We start from the raw sequence: 26,619 nt of genomic DNA on the forward strand, positions 1-26,619 counted from the left end.
AACGGGAGAGGGTCTGCAGTGTTGGGGGATAGGATGGCTAGAAGGTTGGAGGAGATTTTAAACTAGTAGTAGGGGGGGGAGGGTCATAGCAATCTACAAAATGGAGATAGGACAGAAAAGAGATGGGCTTTAGCACAGTATAAGGGGGATGGAGGCAGGGGGAGGGGCAAGCTCAGAACAGAAAAAGTAAGTAATGTTGATAATTCACAAAATATACAAGTGACGCATGATATTAAATGTATGCTTACAAATGCAAGGAGCCTAAATAACAAAATGGGGGAACTAGAGGCATTAGCATACACTAAACAATATGATACAATAGGCATAACTGAAACATGGTGGGATGAGACACATAACGGGGCAGTTAACTTAAATGGGTACATGTTATTTAGGAAGGATAGGAAAAACAAGAAGGGTGGTGGGGTATGTTTGTATGTCAACCATGAGTTAAAGCCAAATCTTAAGCAAATGGAATGTGATGAGGAAAATGTGGAAGCTTTATGGGTAAATATCTGCTTGGGGGAAAATAAGGGAAACCAACTATTGGTTGGGATATGTTATAAACCACCTAATGTTAATATTGACGAGGAACAACATCTGTTTGAGCAAATTGAGAAAGCGGCAAATCTGGGTAACACTTTAATTATTGGAGATTTTAATTACCCGGACATAAATTGGGACAGAGGGACTAGTAGCTCAGCAAAGGGAATTGGGTTTTTAAACTTGTTAAATGACACCTTCATGTCATGTACAAGCACCAACTAGAATGGACGCTTGTCTGGACCTGGTTTTAACAAACAACGTTGAGCTTTTTTTTTTTTTTTTATCTTTATTTTTCATTGTGCGGGTAGGTACATAATAGTTTCAGGATGCCACAACAGTGTATACAAAAGCGAATAAACACATGTTAGGTAGTGGCATGATGTGTCGCACATTTTAGATAATGTTTCACTTCAGTCATTAAGTCTCCAGCGTATAGTAATTATACTTGGATAGCCCAAGGTGTCTGTCTGGCTGGTGTGCCTCTGTGTCTAAGATGGTAAAAATCGTGGATCTCTCGTATGTGTGTTCCATCGTGTGTATGGTCAGTAACCAACATGTGTGTTAATCCCCATTAATGGGGGTCAAGGTTGTCTACGTGCAAGCCTGTGAGTCCGGGGTCCCTGCCATGAGGTCGGTAGGCCAATTAAAATTTTGCGAGTGTCGCGGGGAGTAGAAGCTAGTGGGGCAGTTCTAGAGATGCGAGTATGTCATCATGTATGCTGTCAGTGTAGGGGGTCCACTGTCCTTGGTAGTGTATACTTCTGTGGGCTATGCGAGTACATGTGGCAATGGGCCCTCATCCCCAAAGATGTATTACGCCTCTGACGTATCCCACAGGTGTGGTTGTGGTATAGAGGCAGGGGGTCGTGAGCGGTCGTGTTTGCAAACTAACGTCATATAGTAGGAGTAGCAGGCAGAAATTGCTCGGTAGAAACTTTGTGAGCTCGTAAGGGTAACCGAAAAATTTAACTAAACATAAATATAAACAAATAACCAGGTAGTAGAATGTCAGGCACTATAGAGTCAGCTGCCAAAAGAGGGCTAATCTGTATGATATAAACAGTTCAAGTCCCAAGAGGCTGTCTCTGTGCTTCATGTGGGGGCTGATGCCGGAGTAGCAGAGTGTGCCTTGGATGTCGTCGCTTGTGTAGCCAGTGACCGGATCCTCGTGTGCTGCGTCGCAGGGGTCCCCTTCATTGCGGGCAATGGGAGAGAGTCACTTGGGAGTCCTAGAGTATTCCAGAGATCAGCCGCTTGTTGCAAGGTTTGTACCGAGTAGGTCACCTCTCCCTGCTGTATCTGAAGTATACGCAGCGACCTCCAGCGGTAGATGATGTCTCGAGCCCTGAGTTGACTAGTGAAGAGCTGCAAGGACTTCCTCCACATCATGGTGTCTCCTGTAAGGTCCGCATAAAATGAGAGCTGCATGTTCTCAAAGATATGGGGGGAAGTTCCCCTCAGCACATTTTGTACCAGCGTTTTGTCTCTGAGGGAGTGGAAGCGTACCACCACATCCCTGGATGCTTGTTCTGGGGCCCCTCTTGGCTTCGGAATCCAGAACACCCCCTCAAATGATATGCTTTTTGCTTGTTTGGGTTGCAAGAGGGACTCCACGAGTCTTCTCATAAGGTGCGGGAGCTCCGTGGTAGGTATTTCCTCTGAAAGCCAGCGCACCTTAATATTAGTGCGGCGCCTGGCATCCTCTGTTTGCGCAAAGCGTTGCTTCAAAGTAGTTTGTTGCTTCTTTAAGGCTTGCACCTCCGCTTCTAGGGTTTTGAGTGACTTTGCGTGGGTTTCTGACGCCGTCTCCACGGTAGTCAGCCGTCCGACCATGCCTGAGAGGTCGGTCCGGATTTTGGCCATATCAGCCTGCAGTGTGTTTTGGAGGTCGGTGAGCATTTCTTTCAGCGTGCCCGTTCACAGGCACTGACTGCATGTTCTGTGAGGCCCGCAAGGGCTGTAGTGACTGCAGGAGGTCCGCTGCGCCTCTGCTTTGCAACATCTCCTCAGAGGAGTCAGAGTAGCCTTCCGTGTCGGCGGCCATCTTGGATCCGCCGACTCCATGCGCCCGACGGAGGTATTCCGCGATGTTCCTGCCTTCCGAGGGTTTATCCGCCCTGGATTTTTTTGATTTTCGACCCATCGTGGGTGGAGAAGGTACCCTGCGCGTTTTGACAGAAAAATTCCCGCAGGATACCGCCGTTTTGGCTCGGAGCTCAGCAAGGGGTCGTCTGCCTGGTTTGGCTGCCTAGCTCCGCCCCCAACGTTGATCTTTTGAACAACATTCAAGTAGGTGAGCACTTGGGAAATAGTGATCACAATATAGTGTCCTTTGAAATAAACTCAAAAAGACAAAAGCACATGGGGTATACTAAAACATATCATTTTAAAAAGGCCAATTTCAATAAGTTAAGGGAAGCTTTACAATATATTGACTGGCATAAACTCTTTAGTTAAAAGAACACTGAGGATAAATGGATCATCTTCCAACAAATATTAGAAAGGTACATTTCTCAGTATGTACCATTGGGAAATAAATATAAAATAAACAAATTAAAACCAACGTGGCTTACTAGAGAAGTAAAACAAGAGATTAAAAATAAGAAAAGGGCATTTAAGGCATTTAAATCGGACAAATCAGATGCATATTTTAAAAGAAATAAGGAAGCAAATAATGCGTGCAAAAAGGCAATTAGACTTGCTAAACTTCAAAATGAAAAAACGATAGCTAAAGAGAGCAAAACCAACCCCAAAGCATTTTTTAAGTACATAAATTCTAAAAAACCCAAAAATGAAAGTGTAGGTACACTAAAAACTGAAACGGGGGTGTTAGTTAATGAAGACCAGGAAAAGGCAGGAATTTTAAATAACTATTTCTCCTCCGTATATATTAAGGAAGAACCCATGGCAACAAATGTGCAAATGATTGCTACTAAAAACTTGCAGAATAATTGTAATTGGTTAACTCAAGACAAGGTTCTGCAGCAACTAAAGAAAGTTAATATAAACAAAGCTCCAGGGTCTGACGGCATCCATCCACGTGTACTTAAGGAACTAAGTGTAGAAATAAGTGAACCTCTGTTTTTAATCTTTCAAGATTCTTTTCTTTCAGGAAGTGTTCCGGAGGATTGGAAAAAGGCAGATGTGGTTCCTATATTCAAAAAGGGTTCAAAATCCTTGCCTGGAAATTATAGACCTGTGAGCTTAACTTCGGTGGCTGGTAAAATATTTGAAAGGTTATTAAGGGATAATATTCAAGAATTCCTTGAGAAGAACATGGTTATCAGCAAAAATCAGCACGGTTTTATGAAGCACAGGCCATGTCAAACTAACTTGATTGCTTTCTACGAAGAAATAAGCAGAAGTATAGATCAGGGTGTTGCAGTGGATGTGATCTATTTGGATTTTGCCAAGACATTTGATACAGTTCCACACAATAGATTAGTGTTCAAACTCAAGGAAATCGGTCTAGATGAAAATGCTTGTTCTTGGGTAGAACATTGGCTTAAAAACAGAGTACAAAGAGTTGTCGTTAATGGTAAATTTTCAAGCTGGACAGAGGTGGCAAGTGGTGTCCCTCAGGGGTCTGTTCTGGGACTGGGACCCCTTCTATTTAACATGTTTATAAATGATCTTGAAGACATCATTGAAAGTCATGTTTCAGTGTTTGCAGATGACACAAAACTTTGTAAAATAATACAATGTGAGCAAGATATTACTTTGCTGCAGAGGGATTTAGATAGACTGGGGGCTGGGCACTCAAATGGCAGATGAAATTTAATGTTGAAAAATATGCACTTCTGCATAAACTAAAACAATAACTTTTTAACTGTAATAAAGTAACTTAAATGTGGTACATGTTATGGATTTAGAGATTCATTTTAGCCCTGCATGGGTGCTTCTCCATAATAGGTTGAGAAACACTGTTCTACTGTATCTATGTTCACATGGTGTATACATCTTGTATTTTGCATGGAAATATTCTTGTTTTAGCTTCTTAAATACCTCAACTGCATATAATAATAATGCCACATTTCATGAAACATTCTCTTTAGGCATGTGCAGTCTGACAATCCAGTTTTAGAATACCAAGCCGGAGACAGATGCTCCATCCTCTTGGGTCTCATCTCTGTTTGCTGCAATTTAACATTGGAATGGGTTCTAATACCAGCTAAACACTGTGAATAGTGCATAGAAAAAGGTGAACAGACGTTGTCAATTCATTAATCAGAGTCATTTTTAATTTTAATCATTTGGATTGAATCCATCAACACTCTAAACACAACACAATTATTACTGTTGTTTTATTTACATAATGTCTGCAGATTAACACATTTAGTAATTTTTCTTATATATTTGGTTTTCATCTCATTGTATGAGTAGTGGTAGCTAAGTAATGAACAATGTTTCAGTTACATTTTGTTCTCTGGGGTAAACTATTTTGTAATTCCAAACTCCTATTTTATTTATAGCAACTTCATTTTTATTAATAGTGGCTTCACATTTGTTTACACAGAAAAGATTCATAAAAAATATTATATTAAAAATAGCTTATAGATAATATAAGCTTTGATGATAAGAAATCAGTAGGATGTGTAATGGGAATGGAGTAAAATGTATCATTATTGATAGAAGGAATGGATCATTTTAGTTTTGACGTTTAACAAATTTAAATTTCTTTAGTTTTGAAAAACGGCTCCTCAGATGGGATATGATAGCGCTATACATATACAGTTGCAAGAAAAAGTATGTGAACCCTTTGGAATGATATGGATTTCTGCACAAATTGGTCATAAAATGTGATCTGATCATCATCTAAGTCACAACAATAGACAATCACAGTCTGCTTAAACTAATAACACACAAAGAATGAAATGTTGCCATGTTTTTATTGAACACACCATGTAAACATTCACAGTGCAGGTGGAAAAAGTATGTGAACCCCTAGACTAATGACATCTCCAAGAGCTAATTGGAGTGAGATGTCAGCCAACTGGAGTCCAATCAATAAGATGAGATTGGAGGTGTTGGTTACAGCTGCCCTGCCCTATAAAAAACACACACCAGTTCTGGGTTTGTTTTTCACAAGAAGCATTGCATGATGTGAATGATGCCTTGCACAAAAGAGCTCTCAGAAGACCTACGATTAAGAATTGTTGACTTGCATAAAGCTGGAAATGGTTATAAAAGCATCTCCAAAAACCTTGCTGTTCATCAGTCCACGGTAAGACAAATTGTCTATAAATGGAGAAAGTTCAGCATTGCTGCTACTCTCCGTAGGAGTGGCTGTCCTGTAAAGATGACTGCAAGAGCACAGCGCAGACTGCTCAATGAGGTGAAGAAGAATCTTAGAGTGTCAGCTAAAGACACTGGCAAATGCTAACATCCCTGTTAGCGAATCTACAATACGTAAAAAACTAAACAAGAATGGATTTCATGGGAGGATACCACAGAGGGAAACAACTGCTGTCCAAACAAAACATTGCTGCATGTTTAAAGTTTGCACAAGAGCAACTGGATGTTCCACAGCAGTACTGGCAAAATATTCTGTGGACATATGAAACCAAAGTTGAGTTGCTTGGAAGAAACACACAACACTATGTGTGGCGAAAAAGAGGCACAGCACACCAACATCAAAACCTCATCCCAACTGTGAAGTATGGTGGTGGGGACATCATGGTTTGGGGCTGCTTTGCTGCGTCAGGGCCTGGATGGATTGCTATCATCAAAGGAAAAATGAATTCCCAAGTTTATCAAGACATTTTGCAGGAGAACTTAAGGCCATCTGTGTACCAGCTGAAGCTCAACCGAAGATGGGTGTTGCAACAGGACAATGACCCAAAGCATAGAATTAAATCAACAACAGAATGGCTTAAACAGAAGAAAATACGCCTTCTGAAGTGGCCCAGTCAGAGTCCTGACCTCAACCCGATTGAGATGCTGTGGCATGACCTCAAGAAAGCGATTCACATCAGACATCCCAAGAATATTGCTGAACTGAAACAGTTCTGTAAAGAGGAATGGTCAAGAATTATTCCTGACCGTTGTGCACGTCTCATCTGCAACTACAGGAAACATTTGGTTGAAGTTATTGCTGCCAAAGGAGGTTCAACCAGTTATTAAATCCAAGGGTTCACATACTTTTTCCACCTGCACTGTGAATGTTTACATGGTGTGTTCAATAAAAACATGGCAACATTGCATTCTTTGTGTGTTATTAGTTTAAGCAGACTGTGATTGTCTATTGTTGTGACTTAGATGATTATCAGATCACATTTTATGACCAATTTGTGCAGAAATCCATATCATTCCAAAGGGTTCACATACTTTTTCTTGCAACTGTATATTCAAGGTCAATACAAACCATTTTCTGGAACTCTATTCATATATAAGACTCTATATAGGACATGAGGCCACGCATTTAGACTGGAAGAAGGGAGATTTAGTCTAAGGCAACGTAAAGGTTTTTTCAGTAAGAACAATAAGGATATGGAATTCTCTGCCTGAAGAGGTGGTTTTATCAGTCCATACAGATGTTTAAACAGCAATTGGATAAATACTTGCAAAAACATAATATACAGGGATATAGAGTTTAATTAGTGGTGTAACAGCTTCTTGATCCCAGGAGTTATCTCACTGCCATTCTGGGGTCAAGAAGGAATTTTTTCCTAGTTTGTTGCACAATTGGAAGCACTTCAGACTGGTTTTTTTTCCCTACTTTGGGATCAACAGCAAACATCAAATGTGAGAAGGGCTGAACTTGATTTTTCAGTCATATGGACTTTCTTTGGCAATATTCAGGCCTACTCTTTGGGTAGTGTGTGTGTGTGGCTTGAACCCTCTGAACCTGGGTCTGTCTGTCAGTGTGTATCTGAGTGATTGTGTGTGTCTGGCTGTCAGTGTGTGTATGTATGGCTGTAAGTGTGTGTATGTCTGTCAGTGTGTATGTGAGTGATTGTGTATTTTTTATGTATGTCAGTGTGTATCTGAGTGATTGTGTGTGTCTGGCTATCAGTGTGTGTATGTCAGTGTGTATGTCTGGCTGTCAGTGTGTGTATGAGTGTGTATGTGAGGGATTGTGTATGTATGTCTGTCAGTGTGTATATGAGTGATTGTGTGTGTCTGGCTGTCAGTGTGTGTATGTCAGTGTGTATGTCTGGCTGTCAGTGTGTGTATGTCTGTCAGTGTGTATGTGAGTGATTGTGTATGTATGTCTGTCAGTGTGTATCTGAGTGATTGTGTGTGTCTGGCTGTCAGTGTGTGTATGTCAGTGTGTATGTCTGGCTGTCAGTGTGTGTATGTCTGTCAATGTGTATGTGAGTGATTGTGTATGTATGTCTGTCAGTGTGTATCTGAGTGAGTGATTGAGTGAATGTGTGTGTGTCTGAGTGATTGTGTATGCCTGTCAGTGTGTGTGTGTGTGTCTGCATCATTGTGTGTGTATGTCAGTGATTGTGTGTATGCCAGTGAGTCAGTGATTGTTTGTGTCAAATCAGTGTGTGTATGTCAGTGTATCTGAGAGTGTGTCTGTCAGCCAAAGTGTGTGTTAGTTGTTTAACAGGAAGATGTGTGTCAAATGTAAATTAAGGGGTGCCCGAGTTCCGTCATGCCTAGGGCAGCACAGATACTAAATACATCACTGACTCTGCTACAATGTAAAGTAGTACGTGTACAGCCTGTATAACAGTGTAAATTTGCTGTCCCCTCAAAATAACTCAACACACAGCCATTAATGTCTAAACTGTTGGCAACAAAAGTGAGTACACCCCTAAGTGGAAATGTCCAAATTAGGCCCAATTAGCATGTTACTCGTTAGTTTTACAAGGTCTCAGGTGTGAATGGGGAGCAGGTGTGTTAAATGTGGTGTTATCACTCTTACACTCTCTCATACTGGTCACTGGAAGTTCAACATGGCACCTCATGGCAAAGAACTCTCTGAGAATCTGAAAAAAAGAATTGCTGTTCTACATAAAGATGGCCTAGGCTAAAATAAGATTGCCAAGACCCTGAAACTGAGCAGCAGCACGGTAGGCAAGACCATACAGCAGTTTCACAGGACTGGTTCCACTCAGAACAGTTCTCGCCATGGTCATCCAAAGAAGTTGAGTGCACGTGCTCAGCGTCATATTCAGAGGTTGTCTTTGGGAAATAGACGTATGAGTGCTGCCAGCATTGCTGCAGAGGTTGAAGTGGTGGGTGGTTAGCCTGTCAGTGCTCAGACCATACGCCGCACGCTGCAGAGGAAGCCTCTTCTAAAGATGATGCACAAGAAAGCCCGCAAACAGTTTGCTGAAGACAAGCAGACTAAGAACATGGATTACTGGAACCATGTCCATTGAGATGAACTTAATTGGTTCAAATGGTGTCGAGCGTTTGTACTCCTCACCTGGTTGCCGCCACAAAGACAAGTGTGTCTTGCCTACAGTCAAGCATGGTGGTGGTAGTGTCATGGTCTGGGCCTGCATGAGTGCTGGCAGCACTGGGGAGCTACAGTTCATTGAGGGAACAATGAATGCCAACATGTACTGTGACATACTGAAACAGTGATAGCATGATTACCTCCATTCGGAGACTGGGTCGCAGAGCAGTATTCCAACATGATAATGACCCCAAACGACCACTGCCTTGCTAAAGAAGCTGAAGGGGAAAGGTGATGGACTGGCCAAGCATGTCACCAGACCTAAACCCTATTGAGCATCTGTGGGGCATCTAAACTGAAGGTGGGGGAGCGCAAGGTCTCGAACATCCACCAGCTTCGTGATGTTGTCATGGAGGAGTGGAAGTGGAATCCAGTGGCAACCTGTGAAGCTCTGGTGAACTCCATACATATGAGTGTGAAGGCAGTGCTGAAAAATAATGGTGGCTACACAAAATATTGACACTTTGGGCCCAAGTTGGACATTTACACTTAGGGGTGTGCTCACTTGTTGCCAACGGTTTAGAGATTAATGGCTGTGTGTTGAGTTATTTTGAGGGGACAACAAATTTACACTGTTATAGAGGCTGTGTACTTACTACTTTACATTGTAGCAGAGTGTCATTTCTTCAGTGTTGTCACATGAAAAGATATAATAAAATATTTACAAAAATGTAAGGGGTGTACTCACTTTTGTGAGATACTGTATATGAAGACTGCAATATATATTCCTATTTTCTTTTCAATATTATTGTATATTCTACCTTAACTATCTGTTACATGGCAGCATATAATTGTACGCCACCAAATAGGATGATTTTGTTCTGTAATAGTGTTTTTGTAGTACAGTAATGCTGCCAGCTGCAATTTAATCCGAGTAAAGCAGAAGAAAGCTCAGCTGGGTTATTCATTAAAGTGACAATTGTCAGGAATTAAAACTGCTTTTTAAATTTAAGGCAAAAGTAGCCAAGCTTAAAACATTGATGACTTGGAGAATTGTTCAATTTGGCTACATTGGCCTTACATTTTAAATTCCCTTTGAATTCCTGACAATACTCACTTTACTGAATAGCAATTTCTATGTGTTTGAACATTACCAACATTGGACATTACCATTAAACCTTCTCAAATAAGTTGTAACCTAATCACCACTTTGATGATGGACCAAAAGGACAAACTTTTTGCCCAGTAAATCAAAATATGGACAAAGGTCAACAGCCAAAGAGTTGCTGGTAAGTCCGCACCTCTCAATCTGATAACCTCTGGGCAATGTATATCATAATGTCTTAGAATACCATGCTAATGGTCTGTAATTGGAGACATTGTTATGATATTGAATAAAACACCTCACCACTATTTTCAGTGTCAAACCTGATCGTTGGCCTACAGGAAGGTGATGATTGATTGTTGATTAAATAAAAAAATCACATGTTTAAACTGTATTATTTGAATTATTTACCTGAGTGTGGCCATTTACAATCACTTCCTCAGCAAACCTCACTTTTACTGGATTACTTCTTAATCTGGCTCTTTTTTCTGCTGTAAGAAAGGACGATTTGGGGCTCTGCAAAGAATATTAATGATGATTATAATAATAAAACTCTAATTTGAGTATTAAACATAATAAACTTTACATCAAATAGAAAACATTTATATGGATATATAAACATAATAATTGGCAGCATTCAGAGGACTTCCAAAAAAAGAGTCTTTACTAGTGATGTACCGAACTGTTCGCTGGCGAATAGTTCCTGGCGAACATAGCGTGTTCGCGTTCGCCACGGCGGGCGAACACATGCGCGGTTCGATCCGCCCCCTATTCATCATCATTGACTAAACTTTGACCCTGTGCCTCACAGTCAGCAGACACATTCCAGTCAATCAGCAGCAGACTCTCCCTTCCAGACCCTCCCACCTCCTGTACAGCATCCATTTTAGATTCATTCTGAAGCTGCATTCTTAGATAGAGGAGGGAAAGTGTAGCTGCTGCTCATTTGATAGGGAAATGTATAGCTAGGCTAGTGTATTCAGTGTCCACTACAGTCCTGAAGGACTCATCTGATCTCTGCTGTAATGACAGCACCGCAAAAAGCCCTTTTTAGAGCTAGAACATCAGCTTTTTTTTTTGTGTAATCTAATTTCAGTTGCCTGCCAGCTTCTGTGTCAGGCTCACAGTGGATACTCTGTCAGTGCACCGTGCCACTCATATCTGGTGGCACAATAGCGTGCATTTAAAAACCCAAAAACTGTTTTTCACTGTAATAGATTGAATAGCAGTTAGTTGTCTGCAAGCGTCTGTGTATCAGGCTCACAGTGGATACTGTGCCCACTTGCCCAGTGCCACCACTCATATCTGGTGTCACAATAGCTTGCATTTAAAAACAAAAAATTATTTTTCACTGTAATAGATTAATTAGCAGTTAGTTGTCGGCAAGCGTCTGTGTGTCAGGCCAACAGCGTGTACTCTCCCAGTGCAACGTGACACTCATATCTGGTGGCACAATAGCGTGCATTTAAAAACCCCAAAACTTTTTTTCACTGGCATAGATTGAATAGCAGTTAGTTGTCTGCAAGCGTCTGTGTGTCAGGCTCACAGTGGATACTGTGCCCACTTGCCCAGTGCCACCACTCATATCTGGTGTCACAATAGCTTGCATTTAAAAACAAAAACATTTTTTCACTGTAATAGATTAATTAGCAGTTAGTTGTCTGCAAGCGTCTGTGTGTCAGGCCAACAGCGTGTACTCTGCCAGTGCACCGTGCCACACATATCTGGTGGCACAATAGCGTGCATTTAAAAACCCCAAAACTTTTTTCACTGTAATAGATTGAATAGCAATTAGTTGTCTGCTAGCGTCTGTGTGTCAGGCTCACAGTGGATACTGTGCCCACTTGCCCAGTGCCACCACTCATATCTGGTGTCACAATAGCTTGCATTTAAAAACAAAAAAAATGTTTTCACTGTAATAGATTAATGAGCAGTTAGTTGTCTGCAAGCGTCTGTGTGTCAGGCCAACAGCGTGTAATCTGCCAGTGCACCGTGCCCCTCATATCTGGTGGCACAATAGCGTGCATTTAAAAACCCAAAAACGTTTTTTTCACTGTAATAGATTGAATAGCAGTTAGTTGTCTGCAAGCGTCTGTGTGTTAGGCTCACAGTGGATACTGTGCCCACTTACCCAGTGCCACCACTCACATCTGGTGTCACAATAGCTTGCATTTAAAAACAAAACAATTTTTTTCACTGTAATAGATTAATTAGCAGTTAGTTGTCTGCAAGCGTCTGTGTGTCAGGCCAACAGCATGTACTCTGCCAGTGCACCGTGCCACTCATATCTGGTGGCACAATAGCGTGCATTTAAAAACCCAAAAACTTTTTTTCACTGTAATAGATTGAATAGCAGTTAGTTGTCTGCAAGCGTCTGTGTGTCAGGCTCACAGTGGTACTGTGCCCACTTGCCCAGCGCCACCACTCATATCTGGTGTCACAGTAGCTTGCATTTAAAAACAAAAAACATTTTTTCACTGTAATAGATTAATTAGCAGTTAGTTGTCGGCAAGCGTCTGTGTGTCAGGCTAACAGCGTGTACTCTGCCAGTGCACTGTGCCACTTATATCTGGTGGCACAATAGCGTGCATTTAAAAACCCCAAAACTTTTTTTTCACTGGCATAGATTGAATAGCAGTTAGTTGTCTGCAAGCGTCTGTGTGTCAGGCCAACAGCGTGTTCTCTGCCAGTGCACCGTGCTACTCATATCTGGTGGCACAATAGCGTGCATTTAAAAACCCCAAAACTTTTTTTCACCGTAATAGATTGAATAGCAGTTAGTTGTCTGCAAGCGTCTGTATGTCAGGCTCACAGTGGATACTGTGCCCACTTGCCCAGTGCCACCACTCATATCTGGTGTCACAATAGCTTGCATTTAAAAACAAAAAATGTTTTCACTGTAATAGATTAATTAGCAGTTAGTTGTCGGCAAGCGTCTGTGTGTCAGGCCAACAGCGTGTACTCTCCCAGTGCAACGTGACACTCATATCTGGTGGCACAATAGCGTGCATTTAAAAACCCCAAAACTTTTTTTCACTGGCATAGATTGAATAGCAGTTAGTTGTCTGCAAGCGTCTGTGTGTCAGGCTCACAGTGGATACTGTGCCCACTTGCCCAGTGCCACCACTCATATCTGGTGTCACAATAGCTTGCATTTAAAAACAAAAAAAATGTTTTCACTGTAATAGATTAATGAGCAGTTAGTTGTCTGCAAGCGTCTGTGTGTCAGGCCAACAGCGTGTACTCTGCCAGTGCACCGTGCCCCTCATATCTGGTGGCACAAAAGCGTGCATTTAAAAACCCAAAAACGTTTTTTTCACTGTAATAGATTGAATAGCAGTTAGTTGTCTGCAAGCGTCTGTGTGTTAGGCTCACAGTGGATACTGTGCCCACTTACCCAGTGCCACCACTCACATCTGGTGTCACAATAGCTTGCATTTAAAAACAAAACAATTTTTTTCACTGTAATAGATTAATTAGCAGTTAGTTGTCTGCAAGCGTCTGTGTGTCAGGCCAACAGCGTGTACTCTGCCAGTGCACTGTGCCACTCATATCTGGTGGCACAATAGCGTGCATTTAAAAACCCCAAAACCTTTTTCACTGTAATAGATTGAATAGCAATTAGTTGTCTGCTAGCGTCTGTGTGTCAGGCTCACAGTGGATACTGTGCCCACTTGCCCAGTGCCACCACTCATATCTGGTGTCACAATAGCTTGCATTTAAAAACAAAAAAAATGTTTTCACTGTAATAGATTAATGAGCAGTTAGTTGTCTGCAAGCGTCTGTGTGTCAGGCCAACAGCGTGTACTCTGCCAGTGCACCGTGCCCCTCATATCTGGTGGCACAATAGCGTGCATTTAAAAACCCAAAAACGTTTTTTTCACTGTAATAGATTGAATAGCAGTTAGTTGTCTGCAAGCGTCTGTGTGTTAGGCTCACAGTGGATACTGTGCCCACTTACCCAGTGCCACCACTCACATCTGGTGTCACAATAGCTTGCATTTAAAAACAAAACAATTTTTTCACTATAATAGATTAATTAGCAGTTAGTTGTCTGCAAGCGTCTGTGTGTCAGGCCAACAGCATGTACTCTGCCAGTGCACCGTGCCACTCATATCTGGTGGCACAATAGCGTGCATTTAAAAACCCAAAAACTTTCTTTCACTGTAATAGATTGAATAGCAGTTAGTTGTCTGCAAGCGTCTGTGTGTCAGGCTCACAGTGGTACTGTGCCCACTTGCCCAGCGCCACCACTCATATCTGGTGTCACAATAGCTTGCATTTAAAAACAAAAAACATTTTTTCACTGTAATAAATTAATTAGCAGTTAGTTGTCGGCAAGCGTCTGTGTGTCAGGCTAACAGCGTGTACTCTGCCAGTGCACTGTGCCACTTATATCTGGTGGCACAATAGCGTGCATTTAAAAACCCCAAAACTTTTTTTTCACTGGCATAGATTGAATAGCAGTTAGTTGTCTGCAAGCGTCTGTGTGTCAGGCCAACAGCGTGTTCTCTGCCAGTGCACCATGCTACTCATATCTGGTGGCACAATAGCGTGCATTTAAAAACCCCAAAACTTTTTTTCACCGTAATAGATTGAATAGCAGTTAGTTGTCTGCAAGCGTCTGTATGTCAGGCTCACAGTGGATACTGTGCCCACTTGCCCAGTGCCACCACTCATATCTGGTGTCACAATAGCTTGCATTTAAAAACAAAAAAATTTTTCACTGTACTAGATTAATTAGCAGTTAGTTGTCTGCAAGCGTCTGTGTGTCAGGCCAACAGTGTGTACTCTGCCAGTGCAACGTGACACTCATATCTGGTGGCACAATAGTGTGCATTTAAAAACCCCAAAACGTTTTTTTCACTGTAATAGATTGAATAGCAGTTAGTTGTCTGCAAGCGTCTGTGTGTCAGGCTCACAGTGGATACTGTGCCCACTTGCCCAGTGCCACCACTCATATCTGGTGTCACAATAGCTTGCATTTAAAAACAAAACAAATGTTTTCACTGTAATAGATTAATTAGCAGTTAGTTGTCTGCAAGCGTCTGTGTGTCAGGCCAACAGCGTGTACTCTGCCAGTGCACCTTGCCACTCATATCTGGTGGCACAATAGCGTGCATTTAAAAACCCCAAAACTTTTTTTCACTGTAATAGATTGAATAGCAGTTAGTTGTCTGCAAGCCTCTGTGTGTCAGGCTAACAGCGTGTACTCTGCCAACCTCTGCCAGTGCACATTGCCACTCATATCTGGTGTCACAATAGCGTGCATTTAGAACCAAAAAACTTTTTTCACTGGTATAGATTGAATAGCAGTTACTTGTCTCCAAGCGGGTGTTTTAGGCCTACAGCGTGTACTCTGCCAACCTCTGCAAGTGCACATTGCCACTCATAGCTGGTGTCACAATAGCGTGCATTTAAAACCAAAAAACGTTTTTCACTGGTATAGATTGAATAGCAGTTACTTGTCTCCAAGCGGGTGTTTTAGGCCTACAGCGTGTACTCTGCCAACCTCTGCAAGTGCACATTGCCACTCATAGCTGGTGTCACAATAGCGTGCATTTAAAACCAAAACACTTTTTTCACTGTTATAGATTGAATAGCAGTTACTTGTCTTCAAGCGGGTGTGTCAGGCCTACAGCGTGTACTCTGCCAACCTCTGCCAGTGCACATTGCCACTCATATCTGGTGTCACAATAGCGTGCATTTAAAACCAAAAAACTTTTTTCACTGTTATAGACTGAATAGCAGTTAGTTGTCTTTAAGCGGGTGTGTCAGGCCTACAGCGTGTACTCTGCCAACCTCTGCCAGTGCACATTGCCACTCATATCTGGTCTCACAGTAGCTTGCACGCATAGTACCACTAATCAAAAAAAAAAATGACAGGCAGAGGCAGGCCACCCCGCAGGGGCCGTCGTGGTCGTGGTGCTGTGATTCCCTTTTGCCCTAGAATAATGCCCAATTTTCAGAGGCCACATACCCTGAACATGAAAAGTTCTGAAGACATAGTTGACTGGCTAACACAGGACACCCAATCTTCTACAGCTTCCGCTCGGAACCTTGACGCACCATCCTCCTTCAGCTTAGCTTCGGGCACCTCTCAAGATACCACTCACCCGCCTGCCACCACCACCAACACTAGCACCACAGCCGCTTCACTTTATCTGTCAGAGGAGTTATTTACACATCCGTTTGAAGAAATGAGTGATGCGCAACCATTATTGGATGTATAGGATGTAGATAACAGGGATATGTCTCAGTCAGGCAGCATTACACACATGGACGTACGGTGTGATGATGATGATGTTGTACCCGCTGCTGCTTCCTTTGCTGAGTTGCCAGATACAAGTGAAGTGGTTGATGATGATGATGCGTCCATGGATGTCACGTGGGTGCCCGCTCGGCAAGAAGAAGAACAGGGCGAAAGTTCAGATGGGGAGACAGAGAGGAGGAGGAGACGAGTTGGAAACAGGGGGAGGTCGTCGCAAGGAGCTAGTGGTACAGTCAGACAGCATGCATCGGCACCCGGGGTCAGCCTGACAGCACGCCAATCAACGCATGCTGTGTCCACCACCAGAATGCCATCATTGCAGAGCTCAGCAGTGTGGCATTTTTTTTGTGTGTCTGCCTCTGACAACAGCGATGCCATTTGCAACCTGTGCCAAAAGTAGCTGAGTCGTGGGAAGTCCAACACTCACCTAGGTACAACTGCTTTGCGTAGGCACATGATCGCACATCACAAACGCCTATGGGATCAACACATGAGTACAAGCAGCACACAAACTCAAAGCCGCCATCCTCCTCCTGGTCCAGCATCTTCAGCCACGTCAACCACTGCTGTCCTCCTTGCCCCCTCTCAACCATCCGCCACTCAGTCTCTCACCTTGAGCAGTTCCTGCTCATCTGCCCACAGTCAGGTATCTGTCAAGGACATGTTTGAGCATAAGAAGTCAATGTCAGAAAGTCACCCCCTTGCCCAGCGTCTGACAGCTGGCTTGTCTGAACTATTAGCCTGCCAGCTTTTACCATACAAGCTGGTGGAGTCTGAGGCATTCAAAACATTTGTGGCTATTGGGATACCGCAGTGGAACCACGAAATTTCTTTGCACAAAAGGCAATCCCCAACCTGTACTCGATTGTGCAAAAGGAAGTAATGGCATGTCTGGCACACAGTGTTGGGGCAAGGGTCCATCTGACCACTGATACCTGGTCTGCAAAGCATGGTCAGGGCAGGTATATCACCTACACTGTGCATTGGGTAAACCTACTGACGGCTGCCAAGCATGGAATGCGTGGCTCTACAGAGGAGTTGGTGACACCGCCACGACTTGCAGGCAGGCCTGCTGCCACCTCCTCTACTCCTCCTACTCCATCCTCTTCCATAACCTCCTCGGCTGAGTCCTCTTCTGCTGCTGCTTCTTGCTACACATCAACGGCACCCCCCCAGCTCCCCAGGTACTATTCCACATCCCGGATACGGCAGTGTCACGCCGTCTTGGGTTTGACTTGCTTGAAAGCAGAGAGTCACACCGGACAAGCACTCCTGTCCGCCCTGAACGCACAGGTGGAAAAGTGGCTGACTCCGCAGCTAATGGATATATCGGCAAAGTGGTTTGTGACAACGGAACAAATTTGTTGGCGGCATTGAAGTTGGGCAAGTTGACACATGTGCCATGCATGGCACATGTGTGTAATCTGATCGTACAACGCTTTGTGCATAAGTACACAGGCTTACAAGACGTCCTGAAGCTGGCCAGGAAGGTGTGAGGCCATTTCAGGCGTTCCTACACGCCCATGGCGCACTTTGCAGATATCCAGCAGTGAAAAAACATGCTAGTGAGGCGCTTGATTTGCGACAGCCCGACACATTGGAATTCAACACTCCTAATGTTCGACCGCCTGCTCCAACAAGAAAAAGCCGTTAATGAATATTTGTATGACCGGGGTGCTAGGACAGCCTCTGGGGAGCTGGGAATTTTTTTGCCACGTTACTGGACGCTCATGCGCAATGCCTGTAGGCTCATGCGTCCTTTTGAGGAGGTGACAAACCTAGTCAGTCGCACCGAAGGCACCATCAGCGACATCATACCATTTGTTTTCTTCCTGCAGCGTGCCCTGCGAAGAGTGCTGGATCAGGCCGTAGATGAGCGTGAAGAGGAAGAGGAAGAGTTGTGGTCACCATCACCACCAGAAACAGCCTTATCAGCATCGCTTGATGGACCTGCGGCAACGCTGGAAGAGGATTGTGAGGAAGAGGAGTCAGAGGAGGAATGTGGCTTTGAGGAGGAGGAGGAAGACTAACCACAACAGGCATCCCAGGGTGCTCGTTGTCACCTATCTGGTACCCGTGGTGTTGTACGTGGCTGGGGGGAAGAACATACCTTCATTGAGATCACTGAGGAGGAGGAACGGGAAATGAGTAACTCAGCATCCAACCTTGTGCAAATGGGGTCTTTCATGCTGTCGTGCCTGTTGAGGGACCCTCGTATAAAAAGGCTGAAGGAGAACGACCTGTACTGGGTGTCCACGCTACTAGACCCCCGGTATAAGCAGAAAGTGGCTAAAATGTTACCAAATTACAACAAGTCAGAAAGGATGCAGCATTTGCAAAATAAATTAAAAAGTATGTTTTACACAGCGTATAAGGGTGATGTCACAGCACAACGGGAATCTAACAGGGGAAGAGGTGAAAGTAATTCTGCTCTGTGTCAGTGTGTATCAGGGTCCCTGAGGACAGGTGTCAATCCATATCTGCCAAGTGACCCTATGTAGGGGGAACAGTCCCTATTCTGCTCTGTGTCAGTGTGTATCAGGGTCTCCGAGGACAGGTGTCAATCCATATCTGCCAAGTGACCCTATGTAGGGGGAACAGTCCCTATTCTGCTCTGTGTCAGTGTGTATCAGGGTCTCTGAGGACAGGTGTCAATCCATATCTGCCAAGTGACCCTATGTAGAAGGAACAGTCCCTATTCTGCTCTGTGTCAGTGTGTATCAGGGTCCCTGAGGACAGGTGTCAATCCATATCTGCCAAGTGACCCTATGTAGGGGGAACAGTCCCTATTCTGCTCTGTGTAAGTGTGTATCAGGGTCCCTGAGGACAGGTGTCAATCCATATCTGCCAAGTGACCCTATGTAGGGGGGACAGTCCCTATTCTGCTCTGTGTCAGTGTGTATCGGGGTCTCTGAGGACAGGTGTCAATCCATATGTCAAGGTGTCAATATGTCATATGTCAGGTGTCAATCCATAGCCATTGTGATTTAGGAATGTTAGGTGATTTATGCCCTTTATGGATTAAAACCAGACTCTGCATCAACTGTGTAATTTTCCATGGGAGTTTTGCCATGGATCCCCCTGCGGCATGCCACAGTCCAGGTGTTAGTCCCTTTTGAAACAACTTTTCCATCACTATTGTGGCCAGAAAGAGTCACTGTTTTAAAATTCGCCTGCCCATTGAAGTCTATGGCGGTTCGCCCGGTTCGTGAACATTTGCGTAAGTTCGCGTTCGCTGTTCGCGAACCGAAAATTTTATGTTCATGACATCACTAGTCTTTACCAATACATGTCCAAACAAATTGACGTTTCAAACCTGTAGTTTCATTATCAAGGCCATATAGGGTCCAAACTTTGATTTTGTTGGAAAATACTATTTTTTCAGAAGTCCTCTATGTGCTCAATTATTATGTTTATTCATATTTGCGTGAGTTAGCACCTAGGCATATTGTAGATTACTGATATTTTTTGTTGAGTGCTGGGGTTTTGGATAATCATTTTTATATATCAGCCTAAACTCTGTGTAAAAAAATTATAATGAAATGCTGGACATGGATTGATATGAATCACCAAAAACATACCCAGATCATACATTTCCTTACTGACAAACCCTTTATTCTAGCTTTCTTTCTGGCATGAGTATATATCAATGTATTATGTTGCTCTGTCTATGAAGGCAAAGTTTCTGTAAACGCAAAACACTTTGTTAGACCTTTAAATCATCTTATTGTCAAAAAGGATACTTTGCCATTCTTTTAGTAACATCATTGGAAAATCCATTGAGCTCAGACTTTCTTCCTTTTTTGAACAGAAGCAGAAACACGAATATGTTGAACTTGATATGATTTGAGACTTTCTTCAACCAATTTTCCTATGTAACTATTCTGCATATTGTGGCGGTACCGCTGCCTAACTTTGAATTGCCCTCTCCTATGTGTGGATGTGCTCTCCTGGAATGTGTGTTTCCCCTTTGCAATTTTCCCCCTTTCAGTAAATTTGACCTTAAATCGTGCAAACTACTTTTTAACCACTCGGGGGCGCTCCGATACCCCATTTAGAATGTTTAGTTGGAATTTTCACACCTTGCTAATGAGGTGTGAAAAACGAAAACCGCAAGTTTCAACCACACGAGGGCATACTCCATTTAGAACGTGTGGTTAGAATGTTCATACCTCGCTAACGAGGTGTGAAAATTGCAGACCGCAAGGGAAACAAGCGGCACGTGCTTGCCCTGGGTGGCCGCTGGTTCGTATCCCTGAACGCCCACCAGGGGGAGCATTTGCATCCTGAACCGGCCTGCGCGCACTGTCTTCGATCCCCGTATTGGGGATCATCCTATCCGCTCCCAACGCAGCTATAACCAGTCTTTACAGCCCAACTTGAGAGCTACGAGGCTAGGCTCATGGCTACCCAGGAAAGTGCTCTCTCAGGTGGATATCAGCCCGGGGATATCCACCAGGGAAAGGGATGCACGCCAACAGGGAATACCTGGGGCTGTGAATCGGTTTTACGGCCGCAGGGCCCGATGGCCGTGTGGAAGTCTGTGCCGACCAATGGGAGAAGGAACGCCAAAAACAAACTGGGTTCGCACCATTCTCCTGGTTGGTCGACACAAGGGAGCGCTGATTGATCGCTGCAAGGAGCCAGTGCCCAGTCAGAGCAGAACACCCATTCCAATGGGGTTTTGCGCCCTTTCTCTTGATCGAACCCCCTCTCCTCCTTGAGCACTGATTGGCGCGAATGGGTTTCGCGCCTTTCAGCGGATTGGTTGTTGCTTGGTTTGGGCGCAAAGTTTTCATTCACCGGACCAAACCAAGCAATGCTATGGAACTGATTTCGGGGATGTCCAGAGCCTCGAGCCCCAAACTTTAGAAGCTGGTATCTCGGACAAGACATTAGCCGCAGATCCTTTAAGTCCCACAAGATGGGGCCTCCATGGATCAGATTTGTTATTCCAGCACATCCCCCATATGCTCAAACAGATTAAAACCTGGGGAATTTGAAGACTAAGGCAACACCTTAAACTCTTTGTCATGTTTCTCAAACCATTCTTGAACTATTTTTGCAGTGTGGCAGGTTGCATTATCCTGCTGAAAGAGACCACTGCCATTAGGGAACACGATCACCATGGAGGCGTGCACATGATCTGCAACAATTTCTAGGTATGTAGTTTGTGTCAAGGTAACATCCACCTGGATGCCAGGACCCAAGGTTTCCCAGCAGCACATTGTCCAGAGCATAACACTGCCCGTGCCTTCTTCCCATAGAGCATCCTGCTGATATCTCTTCCCTAGGTAAACGATGCACATGCACCCAACCATCCACCTGATCTACAAGAAAACATGATTCATCAGACCACTGTTCCATGGTTCAGTTCTGACTCTCACATTCCCGTTAATGGCGCTTTCCGCAGTGGACAGAAGTCATCATGGGCACTCTAAATCAAAAAGAGAGAAAAAGCCAGTGACAAGGTCAACCAGCCTCTTAGTGTGTCAGGGGGATCCTTTAACCCCTTAAGGACACATGACGTGTGTGACATGTCATGATTCTCTTTTATTCCAGAAGTTTGGTCCTTAAGGGGTTAAGGGGGTAATCCTTACATACGTTAGAAAAAACAATATATACAAAAAAGGTAGACCTAGGGAGAGAAGAGGAAACTCCTCATCCCTACACTAAGTCGACCCAATAGGAAGCCCCTCCCTTAGGTAATGCTTCAAAATAAAACTTAAACTTTATTGTAGTAAATAAAATAATGCAAACACAGACAAAAATAAGAAATAAAAAGAAAATGAAAAATAATGAGGAGTGCCACAAAAATCGCTGTAGGTGTGGACAATAATAATCAATCATATATTGTCCTACCAAAACCACCTCCAGATAAGAATCAAGCAAAAAAGCTAAATACCTAGATAAGGTAAGGTATATGGAGGAGAGAAAGAGAGGGGAGAGAGATAATTAGAATAATTCTGGGTCTCTATTGGATATAACATCCTTGTATACTTTGTGGCAAATGGAAAAAAGTGTATCTAGTGCAAGTAGAAACTAAGTTGCATTTGGATCAGTAATCCCTGTGATATGGGATACTAAACTACATAGTGTTCCCAACAGAAGCCAATATTGTTTGTATATAAGAGACTGTCCAAGCAAAGAGTGAGACTGGGGGTTTGTGAAGGGAAAAAAGGGGGGGGCTTTTGATGTTCAAGTAACGGGAAACCCCACAAGACTTGCCCTTTTGGAGATGCTTTGACCCAGTCGTTTAGCCATCACTATTTAGCCCAGTCAGATATTTTTGCTCGCCCATTTTTCCTGCTTCCAGCACATGAAATTTCAATTCACCACTAGCCACTGGTGAAAGTTTAGCTCTGATGAGTAAAAATCTCACCCCTGGTAAGTGTGCCATAGACTTGCAATAGCACTAACTTTTAAGGCTTTGCTAGTTGCGTTCCAGGAATTTTAAGCCCTGATTTGATGACATTCCAAATAAAAGCCTGATTTTGATTATGAAATGAGATGTTAGACATTCAGGTGTCCTCAAAACTGTAGCCATATAGCATAATTGCTGGCCCTTTATCATATCTTTATCTAGATGAATGGGTGGATTGTTTGATGAGATAATAATATAGTGTGAACATCACACACAGGAATCTTGGAGAAAGCTTGCATAGTGAGTCGTTTTAATCTATTTTAAAGATAATGGTTTAAAAGAAAATTTTGGTATGATTAATTCATGTACTAATAATTGCAGGTTTTAACTCGTTACAGAAAAAAAAGCACTAATTGCACAGGAATCCATTAGTGACATTAGGGCAATTTAATACCAGCACCATAATAACAAGCGATATTCTTAAGTCACCAGAGGCTAAAGTGTTCCACTTAAAAGGAAAGCTTTTCTCTAGTTTAAAAGCTATATCGCAGAAATCCAATGGCATTTATTCACTAAACATCAAATTGTAGTGAAAAGAAAACCAAAGTGCAAAGCTTAGGAAAAATAGATGAGCTGGCAAAATTCTCCAAGTCATTTATAGTCACAGTTTGACTATTGTAGCCTACACTTTGCAATTTGGTTTTTAATCCATTACATGCTTTAGTTAATAAACCCCAAGGAAGAAAGTGTGGTGGATTTATTTAATAAATACCACGTAGGGAAAAGTAATTGACAAATGTAGACAAAAAGTACAGGTTTAGAAGAAAAAAACTAGCAACTTTTATTCATTCCAGGGAACTATAGTCACAGCTATTTGAAATTAAATTTTGAAATTCAGTTTTTAATTTACTGCAGTTTGGGGATTTAATATTTCAACACCTGAATCCTAATGCTTTGACTCCCACCGAATGCTATTTTCTAGTGCTTGTAATAAGTCGAGATCTTTACCAAATCCCATGTAGGCACGTGTCCAAAATATGTGACTGTTATAAGACTTCTTTTGGCCTTCACATTGAAAAAATCTCTTCAAAACTTTACCCAAAACTAGGTGCCCTGTACAGGAACAAATCCTGCCTAAGCCCTACAGGAAGGAAGCAGATAGTGAAACAAATGCTAATGCCGGTCATTGATTGTGGGGATGTAGTGTATGCACCCGCACCGCAAACCCACCTTAATAAACTTAATACGTTATATAATTCGTTCTGCCGCCTTGTACTAGAATGTAATTACATGACCCACCACTGTGATATGTAAAACTGGATGTCGCTGGAATCCCGACGCACTCTTCATCTTTCCAGCCTTGTGCATACCAGGATTTCTGGGAAGCTCCCATCCTACCTGAGTAGAATGCTCTTCCCGGCTGTTTCTACCTCCTATAACCTCCGATACAGTACTAGCACGATATTTAGCATACCGCAATACAAAAATAAAGTGGCTCGATCCTCCTTTTCCTACAGAGTACCACAATTATGGAATAACCTCTGGGACACAGTCAAATCTTCATTCAATCTAAAATCTTTTAAGAGATCTATGGCAATATCCCTCAGCACAGAATGCACCTGTCATGGTTGAATATATTTATTACCTGTTATGTATTAAATCTATATATGTGTGTATATGTAAAGTTTGTATATTGTATTTTTGTAATATTGTATTCTATTGAAACAATGCAATGTTTTGTGGACAAAGAACCAGGACATACTTGAAAACGAGAGAAATCTCAATGTATCCATCCTGGTAAAAATATTTTATGAATAAATAAATATGGTTTTAAAAAATGTTCACAGTTCAAGTAAGAATTGAACAACAGAGGGCAAAAAAGGCAGAGCAGTAAAGAAAAAGCTAAATGTAAATATATATATATATATATATATATATATATATAAATATCAAAAAATAAAGGCTTGCACTCACGGTCTGTTATTAGAATTAAAACTCTTCTTCTTTATTCAAAATTGCTTAAAACATAGTTGCTGTCATCTTATCGAGCTTAAGCTGAGTTGATCCTGATGAAAGCCACTGATGTGGCTGAAACGTCGATAAGATGACAGCAACTATGTTTTAAGCAATTTTGAATAAAGAAGAAGAGTTTTAATTCTAATAACAGACCGTGAGTGCAAGCCTTTATTTTTTGATATTTCTACATATGTTCTGGCTATGGCTGGAATGCACCCGGCATTTTTTGACAATCTGTGAGTGTGTGTGCTGGGTACAATTGGATACTATATATATATATATATATATATATATATATATATATATATATATATATATATATATATATATATATATATACATATATACATATATATATATATATATATATATATATATATATATATATATATATATATATATATATATACACGTGGATCCAGCACTCACTCTCCCAGTCTTATCTTTGTCTGAGTGCAAAATCAATTATGCCAAAATATAAGTATCAAGGAAGGTGCACTCACAGGACTTTGTAAATAAATCTTATACACCAGAAAATGTATCGATGTTTCAGTCCTCTATGGCGATCAAATACTTATTTCACTCATTGACATGCAAATCAATTTATAACTTTTTTGACATATGTTTTTCTGGATTTTTTTTTGTTATTCTATCTCTCACTGTTAAAATACACCTACCATTAAAATGTTTAGACTGATCATTTCTTTATCAGTGGGCAAACATTCAAAATCAGCAGGGGATATATATATATACACATCAAGTTAGAAAAAGGAACCAAGAGGGAAGAGTAAAGGAGGAGAATTAAAAAAAAAAAAGCAATAATAACATACACAATATATATGTATGAATGCAGCAAACACATACTCATGAGCAGGGCCGGATTTAGATGAAAAGATGCCCTAGGCTATTCCACTTATGTAAATTACATGAGAGACAATAAAATACATCATTACTGTGATATATATCGAAATTTTAAATGAAACATGTTGTGATTGGTACTAACCTTTATAAAAAATGTGGCATGGATAATACATAAAAAAAGTCAAGATGAGGAGGGGGTGATTGTGAGAGGGAGGGGTGATGAGGAGGGGGTGGGGTGATTGTGAGAGGGGGGTGATTGTAAGAGGGAGGAGATTGTAAGAGGGGGGTGATGAGGAGAGGGGGGTGATTGTGAGGGGGGTGATTGTGAGAGGGAGGGGGTGATGAGGAGAGGGGGGGTGATTGTGAGAGGGAGGGGGGTGATGAGGAGAGGGGGGTGATTGTGAGAGGGAGGGGGGGATGAGGAGAGGGGGGGTGACTAAAAAAAATTACCTTAAATCCCTGGTGGTCCAGTGGGGGCTGCATGGTGGTCCGGTGGAGTCCCTGGTGGTCCGGTGGCCCTCATTTCCGGTCTGCAGCTCTGCAGAGCTGCAGATCATGGATCTCGCAAGACCCAATCAGAGCATTGCCGTGGTAACCCGCAGCAACACTCTGATTGGGCAGTGCACGCGAGATCCATGGTCTGCAGCTCTGCACATTGCAGAGCTGCAGACTGCCGGTCTCGGCGATCGTGGCAGGAGGGGCATTGCAGTCTGCCCCGGGCACCCCCCTAGTAAGTGGCACCCGGGGCGGACCACCCCCCCATAGTACGCCACTGCTCATATCATATGCATAGAATTTCTCCTTATTTTCGGTTCAGTGTTTTAGTGTTCACTGTTTTTAGAATAGTGTAATTTTAATTTTGCTAACAATTTGAATGTAGGCCCCTCTTGATCTTGAGGCCATTGGCTGAAGCCTAGTTAGCCTATAGGAAAATCCGGCCCTGCTCATGAGTTGAGCTCATTTGCATATGCTTACCCAGAATCCCTTGCAGTAGTGAGAGCACTGTTAAAGTGAGATTTCTGTGCTAAAAGCAAGTCTTATGGCTTCTTGCCTGGTGTGTGTATTTGTGTTTAACATTGCATTAACTATATATATTTGTA

General features: G+C 42.5%; 1 protein-coding gene across 2 annotated transcripts in view; it reads right to left on the bottom strand.

Annotated features, from left to right (window-relative positions):
• Positions 1-26,619, bottom strand: part of FRMPD1 (FERM and PDZ domain containing 1) — a 210,438-nt gene that overhangs the window by 39,128 nt on the left and 144,691 nt on the right. For both annotated transcript variants that reach the window (XM_063455310.1, XM_063455309.1), the window contains exon 6: positions 10,419-10,523. In XM_063455310.1, the coding sequence (XP_063311380.1) occupies positions 10,419-10,523 (105 nt within the window). The remainder of the gene's footprint in view (positions 1-10,418; positions 10,524-26,619) is intronic.

This window comes from Pelobates fuscus, chromosome 5 (genome assembly GCF_036172605.1).
Source record: "Pelobates fuscus isolate aPelFus1 chromosome 5, aPelFus1.pri, whole genome shotgun sequence".
Lineage (NCBI taxonomy): Eukaryota > Metazoa > Chordata > Amphibia > Anura > Pelobatidae > Pelobates > Pelobates fuscus.